General features: G+C 36.2%; 1 protein-coding gene across 7 annotated transcripts in view; it reads left to right on the top strand.

Annotated features, from left to right (window-relative positions):
• Positions 1 to 26003, top strand: part of GRM8 (glutamate metabotropic receptor 8) — a 752293-nt gene that overhangs the window by 474866 nt on the left and 251424 nt on the right. For all 7 annotated transcript variants that reach the window (XR_012380142.1, XM_073898610.1, XM_073898613.1 and 4 more), the window contains one exon: positions 8291 to 8491. Coding sequence is in view for 6 of the 7 variants with exons in the window: in XM_073898610.1 (XP_073754711.1) it covers positions 8291 to 8491 (201 nt within the window). In the remaining variant the exon portion in view is untranslated. The remainder of the gene's footprint in view (positions 1 to 8290; positions 8492 to 26003) is intronic.

Here is a 26003-nt window from a genome sequence, read left to right as displayed (position 1 = left end):
CTTCCCCACATTAGGGAAGTTCTCTGCTATAATTTGCTCCAATATACTTTTTGCCCCTCTCTCTCTTTCTTCTTCTTCTGGGATCCCAATTATTCTGATGTTGTTTCGTCTTATCGTATCGCTTATCTCTCGAATTCTGCCCTCGTGATCCTGTAGTTGTTTATCTCTCTTTTTCTCAGCCTCTTTATTTTCCATCATTTGGTCTTCTATATCACTGATTCTTTCTTCTGACTCATTTATCCTAGCAGTTAGTGCCCCCATTTTTGATTGCACCTCATTAATAGCCTTTTTGATTTCGACTTGGTTAGATTTTAGTTCTTTTATTTCTGCAGAAGGAATTTCTCTAATAACTTCCACAGTTTTTTCAAGCTCAGCTAGTATCTTTAAAATCATGATTCTGAACTCTAGGTCCAACATCGTACTAATGTTAGTATTGAGTAGGTCCCTGGCAGACGGTACTACCTCTTGTTCTTTTTGCTGAGGTGATTTTTTCATCTTGTCATTTTGTCCAGAGGAGAACAGATGAATGAGAGAATAGAATGCTAATAGGTTTACAACGTCTCCAGCAAATATACTCTATACAAATTAGAAAAGACCTGAAACTAGGGGACAAGAAATGAAAAGAAAGAAGAGAAAAAAAAAAAGGGAAAAGAAAAAGATAAAAACAAACAAAAACAGAACAAAACAAAAAAAACAGAATATGATCAATTATGATCAGGCTAGTGCATAGATCCGTGCCACACACTAGCTTTTGGGCATATTTTGGTCTGTTAGATGAAAGTGCCTGCTAAAATTTTAAAGGAAGAAAGACTTATATATGTACAAAATAAGGGTTGATACAATGAAGGGATGGAAGATGACTGTAAAGATGAAAATTATAAAAGATTTTTAAAAGGAATTGATAAGAAGTCGTTTTTAAAAAGAAAGAAGATTTAAAAAGGAAAAAAAGAAAAAAAAGGGAGAGAATGTGATCAGGCAGGAGAATAGAACAAAGCCATACACTAGTGATTTAGGGTATATTTTGATCTGTTAGAAGAAATTGTATCTCAAAATTTTAAAGAGAGAACAATTTATACATATATGCCAAAAATAAGGGTAACTACTATGAAGGGATAAAAATATGACTCTAAAAAGGAAAAATAAAAAATGTTTTTTTTTTAAAAAAGGGATTGATAAGATGTTGTTTGAAAAAGGGAAAAAGAAAAATTAAAAAAAAACAGTTAAAAAAATTAACTTTGAAAAACTAATGAATTATGGTAAAAAAGCCATGCATTCTATGTGCAGTATTCCCCTAGCACTGGAGTTCTCCTGTTCTCCTTGATTGGTAAACTTGGTCTTGGCTGGCTGTTCCTGCTGATCTTCTGGGGGAGGGGCCTGTTGCCGTGGTTCCCAAATGTCTTTGCCGGAGGCGGAATTGCCCCGCCCTTGTGAGTCTGGGCTAAGCAAGCTGCTCGGGTTTGCTCTCAGGAGCTTTTGTTCCCCGCAAGCCCTGGAGGACCAGGGTGAAAATGGCGGCCTCCCAATCTCCGCCTGGAGGAGCCGAGAACTCGGGGCCCCGCTCCTCAGTGTGCCCCCAGAGAAGAGCAGTCACTCCCGTGTCCCCGGTCTCCGGCCGCACTCCGTGCTCACCCGGCCTGTGACCAAGCGTTTCTATCTCTGGCACCCGACCCCGTGTGGAGTCTCCAAACCCAGCAGATCCCTGCGGTGCGCTCCCGCGCCGCTCCTCCCCGGGGAGGGAGGGGAATCTCCCCAGATCTGCCGCTGGTTGGGTCCCTGCTGGAGGAGCAGTGGCCCGACTGGGCCGTGGATCACAGTTTATGGCCACCCCGAGCTGAGAGCCCGCGCCTCGGCTCCGTCTCTGCAGCCAGCTTCCCTGCTCTGATACCTGGGAGCTCTGCCACACTCAGGCACCCCCGGTCTTTCTGTGACCCCGAGGGTCCTGAGACCACACTGTCCCGTGAGGGTTCCACCCCCCCGCTTAGCCACTGGAGCGATGTCCCTCAGCGGAGCCGACTTGTATAAGTTCCGATTTTGTGCTCCGCGGCTCTATCACTTGCCAGAAGCGGGAGAAGGAGGCCCCCTCCCCCGCCGTCTATCCTCCCGAATATTGCCTCGGATTCACTTCTCTGCACGTCCTACCTTCCAGAAAGTGGTCGCTTTTCTGTTCAGAGAGTTGTTACTATTCTTATCTTCGATCTCCTGTTGAGTTCGTAGGTGTTCAGAATGGTTTGATCCCTATTCAGCTGAATTCCTGAGACCAGACGAAATCCAGGTCTCCTACTCCTCCGCCATCTTGCTCCGCCCCCCCATAAGAGACAACTGAGGTATTTCTTGATGCAGTTGGGAGAGTCAGAGCAGTCAGAAACAAAACCATCTTGTTAACCTGATTTTGCAAATTCTGTTAATGCTGTTTGTTCTGTTACCTCGCCTCAAGACCCCTGAGTTGTTGATTGCCTTCAACCCTTACTCCCATACTTAATCAGGGTGCCAAATACTGTCAGTTTGACATCTGAAATATATTTTCTGTCATTCTTTTTTTTCCCACTCTTTCGACCTATATCTGCCCTCCCTTCCAGCTGGTATCTCTACCCTCAAACTACATTTGCTTCAATTTACTTTACCCATATTCCCAGTAACGTTTTAAATATCGGTCATGGCTCTGTGTTTCCACTTGAACAATACTCAGTATTCAAGCATAGCATTTAAGATACTCTATGATCTGATCTGGGCTGCTATATTAAAAAATTAAATATGAGTGCTCCCACCTAACTTGATTTGACATCTTACGTGAAGCTTGGAGGCTGAGCAGGAGGTATCTAGGAAGGAGTGAAGAGTTGCCGAGTGAACATCTGGGGGAAGTCCTGCGGTGGGAAATCTCATGTTCTAGTCAAGGACCTACAAGTGTGTGGGGGGGTGGGTGGTAGAGGCAGATGAGGCTGAAGAGATGGGGTATCCCATCACAGAGCTCCCTGGGGGCAACTTTCCCAGTCCACGGCCCAGGCCACTTGCCTTGGGTTGTGTTAGTTGGGACCTGAATCCAGGTCTGCCCCACTGGTCGCTCTTCTTTCTCCTGTAGCTGCTGCCTCCCTCAGTCAGTCTGTCTTTCTGCCTTACACAGGGCCCACCTTCTCATCTTTCTGAGGTTTGCGCGGGAGCTGCACAACGCTTCATTTGCGTATCCCGGCGCTTAGGAGATATACCTGGGTAATTGAATATGCTTCTGTTTCTTTCCCATCCTTCCCCTGTTGTATCCTTGAAGCCAAATCAGTTTAAATTCAGTGGAAGATGACTTAGGTTTGCTGACTTGATAAGGACTCCTTTTTAGTGTGCATTGTGATTCTTCCTGGTTCTCACGGATTGTCACTGGCGTGGTTCACTGATTTCAGTCACCCACTGTGCAGTGTTTGCCTACATGTGAGGCACTGGGAGAGCTGCTTGTAGGACATGACAGTCTTTTCTCTGGTGCATTGAGTAGCGAGATAAGGAGTTGTGGAATTCAGAATGACTCTTCAATCTGGTCCTATCAGCATAAATGTGTTCCTAGCAGTTCACAGATTCTCTTCTTTTCTCCTAGCATCCTCTCCACACTAACTGCAAGAAAACAATTTAATCATTTAAAATAGTTGCTGCATTCTTATGAAAAAGTCAGGGAGAAACAATAATTTTTTTAATTTTTAAACTTTTTAACCTACAAATTTAGAATGCGGGATTCTTTCTGCTACATGCTAGAACTGTATTAAAAAATCAACCCATCGGATATGTGGTTTCTTGGGAATAAAACAACCGATAGGATTTCCTTTCCTCCTCCTCCTCCTCCTTCTTCTTCATGGAATTGATCAGTTTATTGGACCATCATTACATTAACATAATTTCAGGAAAAGGAAAATAACATCGAATCTCAGTCTATAAAACTAAACTATGCCCTGAGAAATCAGAAATTCTTAGAAAGCAAAGCTCAACAACTATCTGTCAGTCAAAGAACTTAAAATTCATGTCAGGCTTATCTTAGGAACTCGCACTATAATGTATATGGCACTTTGCAAACTTGAGCTGATTTGCCTTTTGAAAACCAAGAGGATACACCGTGATGTTCAAAAGACCTTAACTGAGGCACATGTGATATTGCTTGGACCAATAAGAATTTACTTTGTTGTCCAGGAACTTGAGATACAGTCAAAAGTTTTAAGTTTCATTAATGAAAACATAAAACAATCTTGCTATAAAATTTACGAGGCTGACTTCCTCTCCTACCATGCAAATGCTTTGCTATATGCTGTTACTTTTAAGCTATCCACTAAAACACATCACAACTTTACAGTCAGTGTTTTAAATGGAGGGCTGACATATAGCCTTTGACAATATTTAGCACTTTATAGCAATACGTTAATGGTAACTTTAGAAACTATAGCATAATGAAATTTTAAAGCCAATTAAGTTGATGAGTCACTGTCAGCTTCTTAAATTCCTCTTTTAGATGAATAAGACAAGCAACTGTAGGAAGTGAGGAGCGAACTCTAGCTCTTGTAAAATCTTAAGTGTCCTCATGAAGTTAAAATGTTAGGGAATAGGAAAATAAGTCTAAACAGCCTGGAAAGAAATAAAATGATTTCTTGTTAAATTTCGAAATGGTAATAATGTTCAGTCTTTTAGTTTGTCACCACGTACTTCTATTGATTCATGGGAAGAGTTATATAATGTCCATTGACTTGTGTGACGACTGTCACTAAACAGCCTTCTGAACTTTTACTTAAAAAAAAGAGGGGCAAAGTTGGAATATTTAATCTCTGCTCATACTATTAGGAGTTTATAACTAGTTAAGGAAATAAATAGTTTGACAAGTGCAAATTTAAATATGTCCCTTTAATAAGATGTATGGTATTTGAGAATTAATTATAAATCTATTATGTGTAAGATTGAAATTGTTTTAGGAAAAAATCAAGAAAGAATATGTCTATTAAGGGTGCCTGGGTGGCTCAGTCAGTTAAATGTCCCAGTTTGATTTAGGCTCAGGTCATGATCTCAGGGTCATGAGATCAAGGCCTGTCTTGGACTCATACTTTGTGCAGAGCCTGCTTAAGATTCTCTCTCTCTCCCTCTCCCCCATCTCTCCTCCTGCTCTCTCTCTCTCAAATAAATAATCTTTAAAAAAAAGAATATGTCTATTAAATTAGGGCATCTCCATTAAAATTTATCTGGAAAGTATTATATATAACTTTATCCCAGTTATTAAATGTTAAGAAGTATCTTTATAGATTGATAGTGAGGTTGCAGTAGCATTAAAATAAAATCATATTATGTTAAATCCAGAACATTTTAGGATAGAGTAAATTTAAAAATATAAAACATTCACACACATCTAGCTCTTACATATATTCCACGGACTGTGAAAATTTTCCAAATTCCTTAATGTTCTCATGGTCATTACTTTCTCTGAATCAGTTAGGCTTGGGTATTTTCTGCCATTTCTATGCCTGCTATTCATATTCCACCCAGTGGTAATAGAGACAAAGAAATTCTCTCTTTTCTTTAAAGTACACAAAAGGGGCACCTGGGTGTTTCAGTCTGTTAAGTGTCTGACTTGATTTTGGCTCAGGTCATGATCTCAGTTGTGAGATTAAGCCCTGCTTTAGGCTCCTCACTCAGTGAGGAGTCTGTTTGAGATTTTCTCTCTCCCTCTGCCTCTCCCCCCTTCTCTCTCTAAAATAAATAAATAAATCTTTAAAAAAATGTGTGTCCTCTTGATTATTAGAGAGGAGCCACGCATACACAAAAATAAAGTACACAAAAGAAAGCAAAATCAGAAAAACAAGCAATAATGTTTGCAGGAGTGTGGCAGAAGCGGGGCAGGGAGGGGGTGGTGTGTGTGTGTGTGTGTGTGTAGCTGAGGGATTTACAGAGCAGCAATACAAACAACATAACCTGTAATGTTAGTGTGACAGACAATGTTTGTGTCCCTTTCAAATTTATATGTTGAAACTCTACCCCGTAATATGATGGTATTAGGATGTGGGTCTTTGGGAGGTAATTAGGATTAGATGAAGTTTTGAAGATAGAGCACTATCCCTCATGAATGGTATTAGTGTCCTTAAAAGCAGTCACCAGAAGTCTGCTATCTTCCATGTAAGGATATAATAAGAAAACGGCTGCCTGCAACCCAGAAGACATCCTTCACCAGGACCTAACCATGTTGTTACCCTGAGTCTGGACTTCTAGCCTCAAGAACTTTGAGAAGCAAATTCCATTGTTTATAAGCCACCCAGTCTTTAGTATTTTGTTATAGCAGCTCAAACTAAGACAGTTAGGTATCTTATCTGTGTTTCAAAATTACAGATTTGTCATGTCCCCAAATTGGGAGATGCTGATTCAGTAAATCTGGAGTGGCCCTCAGGAGTCTGTACTTAAGAAGATAATCAAGAATGAAACAACTGCTCTGGGATTTATAGTCTTCATTTCCAGTTATCAAATTTAGTGATACAAAATAAATGAAACCAGGATCTTCTCATTGACCTAAGGACGTACCCTCAAAGTAGTTATTTCAGTCTCATATCAAGTTTACTTGTCATTTCCCTCTTTTTTCATAGCCAATCATGCTGATCTGCCCAGAACTATCTACATTTTGGTCCTATGTTCTGAGAAACCCCTCAATCCTGGACTAACCAGGGTGGTTGGTCACCAGATAAAATCTTTAAAGAAACAACTGCATCTTTTTGGTTGCCGTGACCATTCTTCATTATTTATTTATGAATTGTCTACTTCGTGGTGAAAACTATGGGAGAGAAATTTTTGGCTGAAACTGAAAGGGCTCTTTTCACAAGGTCACTTGATGACGTTCTGGACATAGCAGAGCTGTTCTAAGACCTAGGAGACAAAGTGCCATACAAAGTTACAGAGAAGACAGTGCTCCCCTATCTGCATGGATGTTAGCTTAGATCATATAGCTATTGCAGATTGAAGGAATCAATATATCTTTTGACACCTTGAAAGTACTCTTTGTAAGAACTGATCTTCCCTCTCTGTGCTCTCAAACCTGTAAGACCCTCTATTGGAGGTTTTAGGGAAATGATGTAATTCTCTATAATAATAGCTTGGTTTTAGCTCTATTGAGTTTGACATGGAAGCAGACTACATAGGAATATGATAAGCAATTGGAAATGTGGGCTGGCAGTTACGTGACAGAAAAGTCCTAGAAAACTAATTTATCAGACTGCTAGATTTAATGAATTAAATTGATTACTATAGAAATAGAAAATTGATGGAGATCTAAGCACAGCATGGTGACTATGGTTAACAATACTGTATTGTATACTTGAAAGTTGCTAACAGTAAATCTTAAATGTTACCACCCCAAGGGAAAAAAAAGGTTACTATGGGAGGTAATGAATGTGTTAACTAACCTTATTGTGGAAATCATTTCATAATATATACATATATAAAATCATCATGTAGTATACCTTAAACTTACACAATGTTATATGCCAATTTTATCTCTGTAAAGCTGGAAAAGATTTAAAAATAAAATAAAATAGAAATTTGAGTTCAAGGGGCACCTGGGTGGCTCAGTTGGTTGAACGTCCGACTCTTGATTTTGGCTCAGGTCATGATCTCAGGGTCCTGACATCGAGCCCCACATCAGTCTCCAAGCTCAGCACAGAGTCTGCTTGTCCCTTTCCCTCTCTCAAATAAATAAATAAATAAATAAATAAATAAATAAATAAAAAAAATATTAAAAAGAAAATTGAGTTCAAGAAGAAAATAAGTTGAATGATTCTTCTGAAGATAGCTGGTTCACTTAAGGAAACACTGTCCTTTAATATTACAGAAAGGGCTCCCAAGTAAAGCACATTCAAAATGAGAATAGGTATGGAGGGGAGAAAAAAAAAGACCTTACTTTGAGACACTAATTAAATGATACTCCTGGAACTGAAGTAGATGAAAAGAATGAAATCTACACATTTTACTTATAAGATCAAGTCACTTCCAAAATGTTATGTAATTACTAGAATGTACAATGTAATCAACTCAGTATGATGGAAATAAAGATAATGGAAGTATAGGTTTTTATTTAGTTTATTTCTTTTTTTGCTAACAGAATAGTTTCTGTTCTTTCCAAATAAAAAATTCAATACCCAGTTTAAAAGTCTGACTCAGTAAGTATAGGATTAAAATAATTGGGAGTAAAATCAAATAGTTTTGTCTCATTAAGTGTGCCTCAAATGTGGAAATCTTGGCCCTAATGCCATCTTTTAGTGAAATCTAACACCAATTGATGGTTTTCTTTTTTCTTTTGCAGGGCTGGAGCGAATTGCAAGGGATTCATCTTATGAACAGGAAGGAAAGGTCCAGTTTGTAATTGATGCAGTGTATTCCATGGCTTATGCTCTGCACAATATGCACAAAGATCTCTGCCCTGGATACATTGGCCTCTGCCCACGAATGAGTGCTGTTGATGGCAAAGAGCTCCTTGGTTATATTCGGGCTGTAAATTTTAATGGTAAGTTACAACATTTTTTTGGTCATTAAATACTTTAAAAGTGAAGGTGTTTGTCCCTCCCCACCCCCATATATAGAAGATACTTAGAGTGGGAAGCACAGGATTAGAAGCAATTCCCCTTTTAATCAGAAGTGTGAGTTTTCCACCTGCATTTAAATCACAAACATATTTTTTGTGCTCCTGAAAGAAACATTAATCTGCTCCTGAAAGAAGAAGAAGTTAAAAATAAACCTCTATCAATCAAAATATTCTACTTAAATATCACTATTTCAGAAATAACTTAGGAGGCTCATTTGGAAGCATTGACAACAGATTAAATTTCTTTGAAAATGTTTTGTTTGTGCCATTCTTAAAGAAGAAATTGTAGAGATTTTGTTTTAAAACTGATTTTCAGCTTTTGAAACAGTAAGTTGACTTGAGGAAGGTACATGATCTGGAGTTGCTACATATTTACCTTCTAAGAGTGCTGGGTTAGGTTTCTGTATCCTCTCTTTCCTTGTATCACTTTCAGTGATTTGGTCCCTGTAAAGCAATGGACTGCATCCTGTAAGCTAGAACTACATCCGACGGACGCAGTGTAGGTGGGATTTGCCTCCTGCACAAGCAGAGCTTCTGCTTTCTGTTGAGTGTCACAGAAACGGATACAAAATATACTGGACCCAGAGTATTCGGCTGAGAATAGCCAACTGCCTGTCTGAAGCAATGGAATTATTGAATGTTGCTACTCTTTCACGAAAGTTATAATGGTTGCTGCCCATGATTTTGGCCATTATTTTCAAATGAAATGATAGAATGCTCCGAGCTGTCTAATTCTTTCTGTTTGGCTGTAATCCACACAATGGACATGCCTCCGAGTCACGAACAGCCCTGCACTGTCCATCATAATACACTCCAGTGACCTCAGCTGCCAGCCTTTCTCAAAAAAGCACAAGGTCATCTTCAATTTAGAATTCAAATGGAAACTTCTTCTTTTGCTTTGTGCGGGCAATGTGAGGCAAAATTTGGTTTACATGCAATACTTATTTTCAGCAGAATTTTTTTGTGAGACATTACATAACAATCCTTTTGTTACAAATGTAAATATTAAGGGGGAATGTAAAAATAATTTTCTTGCAATTATGAAAATTGAGCAAAAGAGGAGTATTACAATGCAAGGTTATTTATCGTAACATGAGGTTGGGGAGCACTCCATTTATTCAAGTAGTTAGGAAGTGTAAAAAGGAATGCAAATGATTATGTTTTCTCAATAACTGAAGCTCACCTCCAGAAGATGGGAAAATCTTTAAAGAAACACGAGATTAAAGTATTTTAAAGGTGGATTACCAGTTTCTCTCTTATCTTAATCATAGATAAAAGCCAAACCCTTCCTTGATGACTTCCATTATTATACCATACTATAATATAATGATGCTATTAAAGACTATTAAAAACATCTTAATGCCTAATGATTATTAAGACAGTTTACCTCTAGACTCCGATGATTCCTGAGTTCTTGTCTGCTTTTTATAGTCTTTTTCCCCCCTTCTACCTTATGAGACTGCTGTTTTTGTGATTTTTTTTTTTTTAGGGCTAATGTCTTCCATAATTTGCTTCTTTCAACTCACCATGGACAGAGAAACACATATAACATTTCATTATTTTAGTCAAGATATATTTATTGAGCACATAGAATGTGTTAAACATTGTGATAGGTGCTAGAGACATACTACTGATAAAAACAGTCAAAACAGATACAAGATTTAGATTTTCTTGGGGAATTTAGATATTAATAAAAAAAGCACACCAAGGTATCATAATATAATCTGTAATGAGTGCTGAAGGCAGAGGTGTGCCGGACTGAGTTTGTAATAGGGAAACATCCCTACTCTAGGGAGTTAGGGACAGGTGAATCTGAGGGAAATGGGTGTCAGAGATAAGGGTAAGATAGAACACAGGAAGTCTTACAGGCCATTCTTAAGAGTTGTTTATCTTGAGAGCAGCAGGAACCCACTAAAGCATAATAGAACTCTGTCTGATACAAGAGTAAGTATAGTCCTCATATGAGGGTCATGTAAAATACATGAATTTTAGCATATGAACATAAAAGAGAATCTCTTTGAGCTCCCTGGAAAGTTGTTTTGCTAATGACTTGAAACTTGTCTATATTACAACAGCTGATGCTACAAGTAAGAGACGTAAGCATAAACAGATTGTCGTGGATTGTATAATCCTCCAGATTTTTAGTAATTTTCAGTGAGTTCATCAATTTTTAAATTTCATTATTTATTATTATTTATTAGTGTTCTTTATTATTAGAGCCTTGCCTATTTATGATAAAAAGATATATAGGGCGGTTCAAATTGAAGTATATTATCAAAGCCATTTAAAGAGGAAGAAACAAAATGGTAGCCAGGATACGGGACTACATCAAGTTCTGAGCTTTGAGAGCAGTGAAAATATAAAGGGACATTCAGTGGGATACATAACTTTCATTATGTGATGGAAGCAAGCCTACCTATTTTTTTAAGAGAGGGTTAAGTTTCTTGGAAACTATTTCTAAAAGAAATGTATCATGTGGGACTTTGACAGCCTAATAATATTAGCAAGGTTATTTAACAAAATTTTATATAAAAAAAGAAGCTTTCTCTTTGACTGTTTTGTACATGGACCCACAATCAAGGCCAAGAATGTAATGCTTGTAACCCTGAAGGGTATTTTTATTAAGCGTTTTCAGGAAGAGGGAGATAATCTTCTTTGATCTAGATTTACAACTCTCTCAAGCTCTGATGATATGGGGATTACCATATTCTGTTAAGAATAAATGAAGAGCATTTCCCTTATATTCTGCTCTTCAGACTTGATCTTCAAAAGAATGCTACCCAGAAATCTAACATTTCAGTCAGTTAAAATAAGAACTGCTGGGTTGAAGGGGTGGCCATAATCTTGGACACTCCACTTCTCCTAGTGCTACTTGCTGGTCCTGGAGGAACCTTGAAATGTCCTAATGGCTACATGGAGCACTCATTAAATCCGCAGACTTAAATATTCTCGCTCCTCACAGGGCTTTCATAGGAACTGGAAGAAGACATCTAGAATGTGTGCTGGGAACCTAGCTAACAGCTATTATATATTGTTAATTGCATGCCAACTGAGTGGGTTGTGTTGGTGATGGTCAGTATTCTCACCTAGTGAGATGGCCACCTCACTTCCCACAGCCTGGAAGTGTGAGAGGACCATTGGCCAAACCCCAGTTTCCTTGAGATCGGTTTGGAATACCCTGAAGTATTGAGAATGTACTTGACTAAACCCAGAGCTGCTTACTGTATGTGACAAAAAAATTATTGTATACATACTGAAAGTTTTCTTAGCATAGCTATTTCCAGTTGTCAAAGAATGAGCTTTGTAAGGCAACTGTCAATTTTGTATAGTGTAGCCTTCCAGATTTTCTCTCAGGATCACTGAGCTACAAAAGGTACTCTTAAGTAATTTAAAAAATTGACCCATTGGATGGAATTATCTAGCAATGCCCATTTAAATATTGGATAATGTCTGCCCTAAAGTGTGATTTGTGCGTTGAAAAAAACTATTGTTAAACTGCTTCTTTCTGACATTAATGAGCTACCGAGGCAAATTGCTTTTCATAATCCCTTTTAATTTGAGGTGGTAAATAAAACCTTGTCATTGGTTTGAAGGGAGACTCTGAGTTTGTAAGAGCAGGAGGTGAAGGAGCCAGACCAGCTGGATGCTGCACAGACCATTGGTATAAAATTAAAGTAACTGTTTAAAACTCAGTCTTGCTGAGATTGTAACCTTGTGTGCGGTATGCCTAATTAAGCAATGGTTTAAAGATACTTAGTTTAAAAGGTCATGCTTCTTCCAGTCTGTTGTTTAGCTGAGAACATAACAATCATAGAATTTCCAATGATAAGTGATCAGTATTTCAGGCCAGAATTATTCTATAACACAACAACTAGTTAAAGGTGAAGCACTTAGTCAAACTACTACACTACAAAGTGGTATTTCCATCAAAGACTTAACCACCAATGGTGGTTTGATTGAATTTAATCACTCAAGCTGATATTTTCTCATCAATGGAAAAATTTACCTGAACCATAGTCTGCATGTATATTTTAAGAACACTCTGAGTCATAGCATATCTGGAATTACTCATGTGTTCCTTATAACTTTTCTCAACCTTTTCTCTGTACTTGGGGAGGGAAACAAAGTTCTGCCTTTTGGATTACTTTCATTGCTACCATTGAACAAAGCAGTGTTTCTATAAATGTTTTAAATCCAAAGATTTATCAAAAGAAAAACATAAAATAAAGAAGAGGGGTTTAGATTTTTCAGGAACTTAAGTATTGATGTCAATTCCTTCATTCTGATCTATAGGCAATAAAATATTAATACTTACATCTTGTATAGAATCAGAGTTTTCTGTTGCCATGAGAACCCGAGTTATCATAAAGAAAACGTGTTGGATAGAATTCCAGTTGCAATCTCCGCTCTCCTTTTCTCAGTACCTGAGCTCACATCAGGGGCAGGGCAGGCACAGCGGTAATACTAATCAGGAGTGTTTGGTTGTAGGTAACAGAAACCACCTTAAACTTGCTTAAGCTAAAGGGAAGAATTTATGAGGGTATGTCAAGAAACCGCATGGCAGAGGGCACCTGGGTGGCTCAGTTGGTTAAGCGACTGCCTTCGGCTCACGTCATGATCCTGGGGTCCCGGGATCGAGTCCCACATCGGGCTCAAGTCTGCTTCTCGCTCTGAGCCTCCCCCCTCTCATGCTCTCTCTATCTCATTCTCTCTTTCAAATAAATAAATAAAATCTTTAAAAAAGAATAAAAAAACCACATGGCAGAATACAACAGGGTCTAAGGAAAAGAGTGGTTATAAGAACAAAACACTGGTCAGAAATCGCAACATCTCTCTGTCTGCTCTGTTTGGTTCTGTTTTCTGTTTGGTTCTGTTGATACTGGTTTTCCCTACTTCTAGGTCCATAGGGTAGATAGCAGAAGGCCATTTACATTTCTAGAAATTAACAGCTATTTCTTCAGGGCACCTACTAAAATTATCATGTATGTATTTCTAAGTCTCAATTCTAACGTCTTGGAAACTTGAATCTCATTAGCCATACTTCAGTAGGATGTCAGATCTGTTCCAAATTATCAGTGGTGAGGAGCAAGTAGGACCAACTTGGCTGTCCTGGGGCACTCCCTGTGGTTGAAAGGGATATTTGGGAAGTCTCTGTAAGTGACTGAGGGGAAAGTTGAAGCAAAGTGAGCAGAGAGAAGAAAACCTGAGAGGGGGTGATGCCCCTGTAGGCTCAGAATCTCACTGCTTCTTTACAAGGGTGAGTTTTTGGTAAGCTAGAGGGGACACAGTTAAGAATCACACAGAATCTGTGAGAACCTGAGAGAGGAATCAACTTTGGAATTGTTTAATGCTGTCTTCATTTTGTGGTTGAATTTCCTGACATGAAAGGAATGAGCAGCTTCCCTGAACTCCCAGTGAGATGGTGTCTGACCATTTCAGTGCTCAATATTTTGAGGAAATTATGGGAACACTAGTCTGATCACAGAGGCAGGAATAGAGGTGGAATTTACCAGCACCTTATTTTCTTTAAAAACCTTATTGATTTCAGGTACTTCATGCAAATTTCCAAATATACAATTTTGAGTGTCTCTGAACACTATATTCTGATTTTGAAGCAAATTTATTTGCATAAAATAACTTTAAGCTATCTCAAAGAACATAGGTATGACTTAATATTAGGAAATGCACTATAAACACACTAACAGGTCAAATAAGACAATGATAAACATAAGATTCTGTAAAGCCATTTGATCAAAATATATCTCTCATTTCTGTTACCAGTACAAAAACATAAACTAGAAATGGAATAAATGTTTAACATGATAAAGTACATCTCTCTCAGCCTATAACCAATTATATATTTATAGTTGTTATTCTATCAAAGAGCTGGATTAGTCCTATTACCACTGTTATTAATAGTCTATAAATTTTAACCAATGTGATGAAACATGAAACAAAAATAATAGAGATTACCACTAAAAATGAAAAAGTATTAGTATGAGTATTTTCAAATGATTTCCTCTCAAGGCAATAAATTGAAAAAATATATTAGAAGGACATACTTTAGGAAGATGATCAAATATAAAATTAATATTAAAACATGAAGAGCTTTTCTACATACTAGTAAGAAACTAATATCTAGGAAATTAAACTCTGTTTCCTTTGCAAAAAATATTTAAAGTATCTTGGAATAAATTGAACTAAGACATATGAAAGGCGTATATGAAGACAACTTTATTGAGAGACATTCCTTGTTTGTAGACATAAAAACTAATTACAAGAAAAAACGTTCATCTCTTCTGAGTAAATCTGTAGTCAGGCTTAGTATAATTCCAACCAAAATGACGAAGGAGCATTTTTTTGGAATTTGAAATAATATTTAAATTTTAATTGTGAGAATAAATGAATAAAAATTGAAATGATTTTGAAGAAAAATTTATTTCTACCAAACATTTAATATTTAAGCCTAATGGTAAGCTATAATAATCAATCTAGTATGGAACTAGTACTGGATAAACATATGGTAGATGGAACCAGATAGAAATATATAATGATAATAAATAGATATAATGATAATAAACCAATCAGTTTGTACATGTACATACTTACATATGAATTTATGATGTGATAATGATGGACTTAGAACTCGGTGGGAAAGGACATTCTATTAATTGAGTGTCAGTTTACAATAAGATCAAGTGTGATGATTCTTCCACATGAGAGTCTTATCCACTTGGAATTTACTTTAGAGTTAAGTGAAAAAGAAGCAAGAGAAAAAATAGAAGACAGTTGATAGGATTTGAATGGGGAAGATTTTTGAATAGGATAGTGAAGGAAATTATAACAGGAAAATAGACATGTTTGATTTAGTAAAATTTTAGCACTGTCAGATATTAAAAATGATCATAAACACAGTTTTAAAACAGACTATAAAGTAGGGGATATATTTGGGCTGTTGTGTCAAAGGTTAATATCACAAATATAAAAAGAGCCACTGTAACTGATATCAATGATGACATCTTGAAGAAATCAGTTGGCCAAACTTATAAATGTTAAACATTTGAAAAAAATGTTAACCTTCACTAGTAACTAAAGATCATTTATTTGTTTTTAAAGATTTTATTTATTTGAGAGAGAAAGTGAGAGAGAGTGTGTGCACACACATACGCAACAAGTGGCAGGGAGCAGCAAGTAGAGGGGGAGGGAGAAGCAGACTCCCTGCTGAGCAGGGAGCCAGGCGTGGGCTCCATCCCAGGACCCTGAGATCACAACCTGAGCTGAAGGCAGATGCTTAACTGACTGAGCCACCCTGGAGCCCCAATAAAGATCATTTAATCAGTGATAAAAGATTGTTTTCCACCTGTCAAATTTACAAAGACTTGAAAATTATAATAGTAATTATCAAAAGGTAATTATATTGTTTCTTCCAAATATGCTTGGCGAGAGTGGATATTAGTGTAATTTTTTCAGAGAGTATTTGCTCAGCCCATATCATTACTTCTAGAAATATATTGTAAGGAATATATTTGAAATACTTGGATTTACAAAAATGTATTGAAAAAAACAGGAAAGGAAAATCACAGTTTTGTTCTGTTTCTAATAAATCCACCAACAGTATGTCATATAGTGGCACAGCACCTTGACTGTGTTTTGGAATCTCAGGCTTTTATCTGAACTCTGCCACTACTTTCCCTCTGTGTTGTGAGCCCACCTTGACCTCTTCACCTTTTAAATAGAAGGATTATACTAAAATATTCTAATCTCTAAAAGCTCTTCCAGCTCTTAATTCTCTACATACTCTTTTAAAGGTAAAGGTATATTTTTAAAACACAGATGCCTATCAGTGTTCTTAATGTTGTCTTTTGTTTTTGTTTATATCCATTTTCATATTTCATGAATCATTTATTTATCCCAGATACATTTTATTGATAATCTTATAAAGATATGTAATAGGGTTCTATGTTAGGCATCAGGAATAGAAAGACCAATGAAACATGGTTCTGTATGTTCTCAGATATCATAATGCAATATAGGAGGGACATAAACATGTGACCAAAAAGAATTCAATTTGACAAGTGATATGATAGAGACATGGGGCTCCTGGGTGGCTCAGTCGGTTGAGTGTCTGCCTTTGGCTCAGGTCATGATCCCGGGGTCCTGGGATGGAGCCCCACATCAGGCTCTCTGCTCAGCGGGGAGCCTGCTTCTCCCTCTCCCTGCCACTCCCCCTGCTTGTACACTCTCTCTCTCTCTCTGTCAAATAAATAAATAAAATCTTAAAAAAAAAACAACACAATATAAAGCTGAGATAGGAAAATACAGAAGGAGGGCCTTAAAGAATACAACACATCTGATTTAAATTACAAATGGAAAGTGACATTTCTTAGATGGACCAGATGGGGAGAAGGCATTAATGGCAGTCCATTGACTGATGAACAGATAAAGAAGATGTGGTGTATATGTACAATGGAATATTACTCAGCCATAAAGAAGAATGTAATCTTGCCATTTGCAACAATGCAGACAGAGCTGGAGTGTATTATGCTAAGTGAAATAAATCAGTCAGAGGAAGAAAATACCATACGATTTCACTCATATGTGGAATTGAAGAAATGAAACAGATAAAATAGTAGCTGGAAGGTAGGGAAAAGCATGCATTCTAAAGAAGCTGAGCATCTACACTGCAGGAATTCAAGAGTGTGGCATGAGAGCAGCCTGGAAATGAGACTGGCCGGATGAGCTTGGGCTTGGTTAGAAATCTGTCAAGTTCTGGTGTTTGAAGGTGCCACAGTAGACAACAGGGAACTGAAGATATTTGAACAGGACAGTGAACTGATATGGTTTGTGTTTTAAAAAAATAACCAGAGCAGCATTTTGCAGACTGGAGAAAGTGAGATTGAAGATGGGTGGTTAGGTTAGGAGACAGGTCCAGTAGTCCCCGTGAGGAAGAGTGCTTGAAAAGGGAAAATGAAAACACAAGTGAAATGGGAAGAAAAGGAGGAGGGAGCAAGGGAACATAGAATTATTTGAAGGCTGGCTCTGTTTTAGGTATGGTGCTTTGGCTAAAAACCAAGCAGTTTTGAGAAATATCTTACCTTCCCCAGATGATCTTTCTTTGTAACTATAACAATTCCTTTACTGGAGTTAATTCCGTATTTTAGTAGGTATGTTATTGATGCTAGTGGCTTTACATTACTTTTTATTTACTTCTGTAAGCGGAAAATGAGATATAAAATGTCAATATCCAGAAAAACTGACAAAATGTCATCTTTAGAAGTTATGCTGCACAACTTCTTTGTGATTAAATATTACCTATTTAGTAAATAGAGATAAAGTAAAATCAAACATGATGAAAGTCAAATATGTTAATCTTAAATGTAAGTATCTTTTGGCAATTACCTCATTTGAAATAAAATTGAGAAAATTATTAATAATTTGGAAATACATTCTATAATTTATTTTTGAAGCTGAAGGTTTGCAAGTAGTAAAGTATCCCTGGAAATGCTGTATTTTTTAAAAAAATGAATGAAATATATAGTAATATCAAATATATAAAGATAAATAGGCTGATTTGAAATTAGGTAATTTTTCAGTTTCTGATTAAGGAAACTTCACGACTGTTATAAAATATTAATCTTACAAGTTAAGTCATCATGGAATTTAGCAGTGTAAATGTACCTGCCTCTGTTCTCTAACTGAATAAGGTGATAAACTATGGTTTTTTTTTTTTAAGTCTAATTTCTTTTATCATCATAAAGGACAAGGTTTTATCACTCTCTCATTTCTTCCCTTAATATATAAACAGTTAAATGTAGGCCAAGATGGAGCCAACATCGAATAAAAGCTTGAGGCCAATCCATGGCATTGCCTTAGTTTTTCCGTATGGTCCTACGCAGCTTCATCCACTGCATTGGGCTGCTTTTACTCATTCTTTATTCTTGTCATTTCTGAACTTCTCTATCATGTGCTAAAACATTAAGAATAAATGTTTAAATCCCAGAAACAGATGAGGTGCTTAGTAATTGAGGGTTAAGCTCTGGCCTCGGGTCCACACTGGGATACAGCAATAAGGCTTGGATGAAGGATGAGGGAGCAGAGAGGATTTGGGGTAGTGGGAAGTTTCTGGAGTTTACACTGGACAGTTGGTATTTTACATAGTGATCAGAAGCCCAGGCTTTCTACTCAGTTTGAATCCAGTTAACCACTCACCACTTGGTGATCTTGGTCAAGTACCAAAACCTCTTTAGATCATTGTTTCCTCATCTATGAAATGGGGATGATAATATTTTCTAGGGTTCCTGTGAAATCTAAATGTAAGGTGATAATACATAGAAAGTGCTTAATAAAGAGAGATAAACTGTATTAAGTATGGAGGATATTTTATCAATAGTGATTAGTACTTGGATCATCTTATGAAGATGATGAGATGGGTGGATTGGGACTGAGGACTTGGGAATCTTCAGATAGACACAGAATTAAAAAGCACTACATACAAAGATCACTAATGGGAACGAACAAGGCAGATGTCAGAAACAATGCTTCTGCCATGGCACCAATCAGTGAAGTTTCCCCAGCAGCGTCAGCTTCTTAGATATAGGAACAGAAATATGATTGTTCATACAATATTCTCAAAGTAGATGGGAAAGTGCATTACTGCTGATATGGACATCTGATGAATGTAGAGTAGATCAAATGGGGCTCGTTCTCTCATTATTTCTTCTGTTTCCTTCAAAATTATGTACTTTTTTTTAATGAAGGAAAGAATTTAATGGAATAGCTCCCATGTTATTAAGTGTAATTATTTTCTGGTGATATTTAGCTTCAGAAAGAATCTACCCGAAAATTATAATGGAGACTTGATTATTTTTCTCTTTAAGGTTATTAACTCTTATAATTACATTAAAATTTAATCAAGAAGTTAGTTTGAAAGCGAGGGATATGGATGAGAAAATTCTTTTTAATTCAGGTGCCTAATTGTTAACACTTTGGGGATTTGGGTTTTCTCGGTCTCTTGCATATGTTCGAAAACCACGACTGTAAAATAACTTTTCTCTTGAACCATATACACACCTTTGTCTGTAGCTAAGGGAATAATGACCAATTTTAATTTAAAAAATGTTTATGGCGTGTGTATTTATGACATTTACTTGTAAATCTCATGCACATTCATTTGACAAACATTTATTGAGTGTCTGTTATATATCGGCACTGTGCTATTTATATTTTGTCCCCCTTCCATTTTTTCACTTCTTCTTTTCCTTTCTTTATTTTCCTTTGTGTCTTACACTTCTTTTACATTCCCTGTATCCTCTTTTCTTCTCAATAATTCTCGTTTGCCCTTGTGATCATTCACTGGTCAAGATAGTGACAAGTGGCTGAGAGTATGAGCTTTTGAGTTGATACAGAGATGAACTAAAATTCCAGCTCTCCTACTTAGGTGGTGGGTCCTTGGATAAGTCATTTCCATCTTATAAACCTTGATCTTCTCATCTTTGAGTGGGAATAATAATCATACCTACCTTGCAGTGTTTTTGTGAGCTTTTAATGAGATAATTCACCCTGAAGTGCTTAGCACAATGCCTGGCACACTGAATAATCAACAAATGGTAACCTATTATTTTTTCCTTCTGCCACCTGACAAGAATAAAGCCTCTGTATATGTTTCCTGAATTTACCCCCCCAAACCACACCCACTCACACACATTTCCCCTACAAATCTTAGACTTCATCTGATAAATCTCTTATAATCAGTGATACTATATTGTCTGTAATGAATTTATTTCTTCAAGGCATAATTAATCTATTTTTAAGGATTATTTGGTTTTTTAGTTCACCTCTTCACTCTTCTCTTAGAGTCACCTTGAACCCACCAATTCTTATTAGCACCATAGGGTGAGGTATTGGAAGAAGAGGACATAAAAGTGCATTACTGCTGATATTGAGCAGTACTAGTCCATTTTCTCCAGAGTAAAATGACCTGATAGATAAAGGGGTGGAAGGTGTTGCTTGAAAGAGTGTTCAGAGAATGTGTTCTAGAATAAAGTATACCTCCTCTGTTAAGAAGCTCTTCAGAAACTCACTTTGACATAGGCTGTGAAGGAGACTCCTACGACCTGTGCAAAGAATTGAGCTGCAGATCATTGGTCACATGCAACCCGATTAGAGAGAACGACTGTATAGTGAGTGTACAAATCATTCAGTTGTCCATGCCCACAGAACTGGAAGAATGGACTTTACATGATAGAATTAGTTCAACTCATAAGCCCTATTCATTTTTAAATGGAATTCAAACAGAAATGAAAATACACATTTTGGCAGGTAAAAGGGATGTGGTTAAAGTCTCCCAGAAAGATATTTACTAATTCCTACCTCACTCTTAATCCTGCTTAAGAAAGCTCTAACTTTCCCCAGATCTTACATTTTTCTTTGCTGGCTGTCTAGCTTAAGTAGGTGTCCCTAGGATTTATACTAGCTCATGAGTAACACTAAGAAATTCCAGCCTGTTGAGTGATCTATCCAAAAAGCCATTCCTTGCACGTCCTTGAAGCTCTTTTAACTTCCTTTTTGTTTTCTATCCTTATATTAACTGCAGGATTATGTAAAAATGTATATACCCTTGTTTCTATCCCCTCTTTGCTTCCATCAAAACTTAAAGAACTATGTTTACTGCCTTTTTTTTTTACTTTTAAAAAAGCATAGCAAAAAGTCAATAGCTCCATGAATTTTCACAAACTGAGAACACCCAAACCAGTATTCAAAACACCCAACCAAACCCCAGAATCCTCAGTTGGCCCCTCAAAAGCCTCTTGTGCTCCCTTTCTGTCACTTTCCTGACTTCTAACAGCATAGACCAAGGTGGCCTGCTTTTGTACTCATATAAATGAAATTACATAATCTGGTCTCTTTTATGTTTGGCTTCATTTCACTGCAATTTTTGAGAAAGAGGAAGTAAAGCACATTCCTACCATTATCTCTCTCTATTAACATTAGATTCAATTATTTAAATTTACTTTGTAAGATATTCAGTATTTAATTTTTAAAGCCCAATGAATTATTTTATAACATTTAATATCTACTAATGAGGTTTAAAATATATGAAAAATTAAATTTTTAGTACAATACCTATAATCTCTTAGAAAGTGGTAAAGAAAATATTACCTTCAAGAATCTTCTCATGTTGGTCATGTTCTCATAATTTTTTTAAATAGTAGACTTACAGAAATTTTAGGTTTACAGTTAGACAGAATAGAAAGTACAGAGATTTCCCATTTACCTTTTGCCCTCACCCATACACAGCCTCCCCCACTATCAGTATCCAGAACAAAGAGGTATATTTGTTACAATCGATGAACTTACATTGACCCATCATTATCATCTGAAGTCTGTAGAGTTCATTCTTGCAGTGCATTGTATGGGTTTTGATAAATGTATCATAACATGTATCCACCAATATAATGTGATATAAAATGGTTTCACTGCCCTAAAAGCTTCTGTGCTTTGCCTATTCATTCTTTTCTACCCCTTACCAATGGCAACCACTGATCTTTTTATTGTCTCCATAGTTTTGCCTTTTCCAGAATGTCATATAGTTGAAATTCTGCAGTATGTAGCCTTCTCAGATTGGCTTCTTTCACTTAGGACTATGCATTCAAGCTTACTCCTCATCTTTTCATCATTTGATTGCTCTTTTCTTTTTAGCAATGAATAAGATTCCATTGTCTGGATGTACTACAGTATATTTATCTGTAGTGTATTTATCTATCTGTTCATCTACTAAAGGACATCTCGGTTGCTTCCAAGTTTTGACAATTATGATCAAAGCTGCTAAGAACATCCCTGTGCAGGTTTTTGTGTGGACATAGTTTTTTTAATTATTTGGGTAAATACCAAAGAACATGATTTCTAGATCATAAAGTAAGAATGTATTTAGTTTTGTAAGAAACTGCCAAACTGTCTTCGAAAGTGGCTATACTAACTTTGATTTCTACCGACAATGAATGGGAGTTCCTACTGCTTCACATTCTTTCCAGCATCCGCTGTTGTCAGTGGTCTGGATTCTAGCTATTCTAATAGGTATGCAGTGGTGTTAATTTGTAATGGCATATAATGTTGAACATCTTTTTGTATGATTATTTTCCATCTGTATATCTTCTTTGTTGTGTCTGTTCATATCTTTTGTCCATGTTTTAATTGGGTTGTTCATTTTCCTATTGTTTAGTTTTAAGAATTCTTTGTGTATTTTCGATAACAGTCCTTTATCAGATGTGTCTTTTGTAAATATTTCCTCCCAGTCTGTGGCTTGTCTTCTCGTTCTCTTGACATTGTTTTTTGCAGACCAGAAGTTATCAATTATTTCTTTCATGTATTGTGTCTTTGGTGTTGTATCTAAAAAGTCATCATCATATACAAGGTCATCTGGGGTTTCTTCTGTGTTATCTTCCAGGAATTTTATAGGTTTGCATTTTACATTTGAGTTCAATTTTATGAAGGGTATAAGGTCTGTGTCTTAGATTCATTTTGTTTTTGCACGTGGATGTCTAGTTGTCTAGTTGTTCCAATACTGATTGTTGAACTTACCTTTTTTTGTTGTCGTTAGAGATCCTATCTCCGTATTGGCATCAGCCAAAATTGAGGTTCTAAAATATTATTTTTTTAATGAATCATGGAAAATGGTTATAGAAAAAACAGAAAAAGTTTCAGGTAACTTCTTAAGGTCTTTTGCTCAGACTCAATTGTTTGTCATTAGAAGTAAAGTCAAACGTTCTTTGTAGCCCGAATATAATATTGTTATCAGTGTTGTGGTTGTTTTTGTGATTGTTGGGGCTGAAGGGGCATAAATGTAATATGTGAAAAATGGTGAGAGAAATAAAATTAATAAGGTTGAATTGAGAAACTACCCAGTGGAAATATTGATACATACATACGACTTCTACACTATTCAGATGTTGGGCTCTTGATTATGCATATTGATAGTAAATATGACTCCTGAAGTATATTTCACCTTCCAGGAAACAGCATTCTCATGACTGTTTAAATTTTAGTCAGTATCATAAAAAAATACTCCTTAATTGCCTAATTACATCAGTCTCTGTCCTGGGCAGTGAAGAGAAGGAAATTATCTTCTTGCAGCTAGTACTCTAGGATAATTCCAAAATACCCAAAACATCAGTGTAGGGCTTAGCATTTTTTTTTTTTTTTAGTATTTAATGCTTTTATTTTACCAGGGAAGAAAGCACATTTGCTTCATTTGCTTTTCCTGATTTAGCTGTTAATAAAAACATCTCAGAATTGTCACAAATTCTAGAGTCAATAGGTTCTAGAATGCTAAGAGGCATTTGAGAAAACTTGCAGTGTTTTGCTACATGTTGTATGCTTTTCCAGAAATATGTGCTCTCTGATTTTTCTGCCCTCATGTTTATCTTTCGAAATGATACTGGCCCTCTGTAAAAAAGCTTCGGACTACATTTCCGGACATTTATTTCCATGTAGTATTTAAGAATTAGCTGGACATATCTTTTTGATCCTACTCAATATATTTCAACCAAAACCAAAAAGAGAACTTTTTATATGTAAAAAGTAGTTGGGGTGAGGCAGGGGAATAGCATTTTCCTGTAAAACCTGTAATTAACCAGTAGATTTGGATGAGAAAAATTTTCCTTTCTTTTTAAACATGCTCTATATAGTCACAGACTATCAGATATTATTTAAAAAATGAGATTTTTTTTGCAATGTTTGCATAATATTTTCTTCTTATACCTTTACAGGTTGTGTGTTTCATCAGTTTGAACTATCTGAGCCTTTAAAGTGAGCTGCAGATGCAAAAATTAAATGATACTACTTTGGACAGTTATATGCTAATGTATGAGTAAACAAATACCATTTCATGTTGGATTTTTTTTTTTTTTTGCATTACTTGAAGTGATCTTTTGGCTTTTGAGCATGATAGCAATATGCTTCACTGGTATTGAAGCATTAAATAACCAGTTCATACATTTTCTAGTAACCTCCACACACAAAATATTTATGAAAATTAAGTAATACCTTTAGCAAAATCAAGGATGGTTTTGGCTGAGTAGCTCTAAGTTCTTCAACAGAGCTAACTAGAAAGTAAATTTCTAATGCCAAGAGTTTTGAAGTGTACTGTGGAGTGTATGCACACATACACAGAGGCATACACAGACACAGTTATACACAAGCACACACTCCTCTTTATGTAGAAATAGAGGAAGTAAACAAAAAATAATAAAATGATATGGTGGAAAGAAAGGATATGTTTCCTTACCATTGTCAAAATAAACTTTCTAATTTCATAGAGATTAGAATTTTTGAATTGCTTCGTATCTTTGAATGGGTACTTGGATAAACCAAATGACATTTGAGCTTGTGTTAACTTTGGCTGGCATTTAACAAAAAATGTTTCCAGAGCCACCTCACTACCTATTTTATTATCATTTTTTTAATCTTAAGAATTGACAACACTAAGAATCAGAAATGTTCAGAGTATTGTGATCAACATTCATCTTCTTTACTACACTTTTAGAGTGTCATAACTTTGGCAGATGTGTTTGCAGATGAGTGTAAATGCACTATTTTAAAATTTTAGCAATTTACTGCAAGTTTTAGATACCTCATTCTGAATGGCCCATAGGTTGAGCTTAGGTGATCTGTGGCCTCATTTGATAGCATAAGGAACTATACTTAGAAATTCAACCTAACATAAAAAATTAACCCTGCGTGTGCAAGGGTTCTTTGAAATCATAATACCTGATTAACTCATCCATCTCTGTCATTTGTTTTGAATTAGGAATAGGATGTTGAATGCCACAGTGTTATCCAGTGATAGTTCTCTAGGATTTCAAGTTCTTCCCTTTGTGAATCAAGGAATATGATTTCTTAATCATTGTGGTTAAAAAGACTTTGTAGTTTCCTGGCAAAGACAATAATGTCACAAAGACATAAAATTGATTAATTCCAGCATGGGTTCAGATCAGTTGAAATGCAGAGTAGGAGGGCTCAAATAAAATGAGCTACATACCGGTTGGGAAAAAACAATTTAATTGCTTAAAACTTTTGTGTATTGTTTTCTGTCCTCATCACGGACTTGGAATTGCCAAAATTCTACTAGTATTTGAGGTGAAAAATAATTTTGTCATTTTAGATTTATATTCAAACAAATGTATATATGTAAAGATGATAAGCCCCTAACAATAATTTCTCAGGTTTTTTATTTTGTATCTCAGTGAAAGATTTCTTTTGATGATAAATTTTAAATTTATCCATATTGAGTCTTTTTAGTGCTAATTACCTTGGATTGTAGCATATTACAATAATAATCCCAGGTATCTTAATGCTTTTCATTTTAAAGTACTTTCATATATATATATATATAAATAAATATGATTTTTTGAGATACAAAATAAAAAACCTGAGAAAT

This window comes from Callorhinus ursinus, unplaced genomic scaffold (genome assembly GCF_003265705.2).
Source record: "Callorhinus ursinus isolate GAN/ISIS: 27379988/994484 unplaced genomic scaffold, GSC_fseal_2.0 scaffold12, whole genome shotgun sequence".
NCBI lineage: Eukaryota > Metazoa > Chordata > Mammalia > Carnivora > Otariidae > Callorhinus > Callorhinus ursinus.
This window is presented reverse-complemented; position numbering and strand designations above follow the sequence as displayed.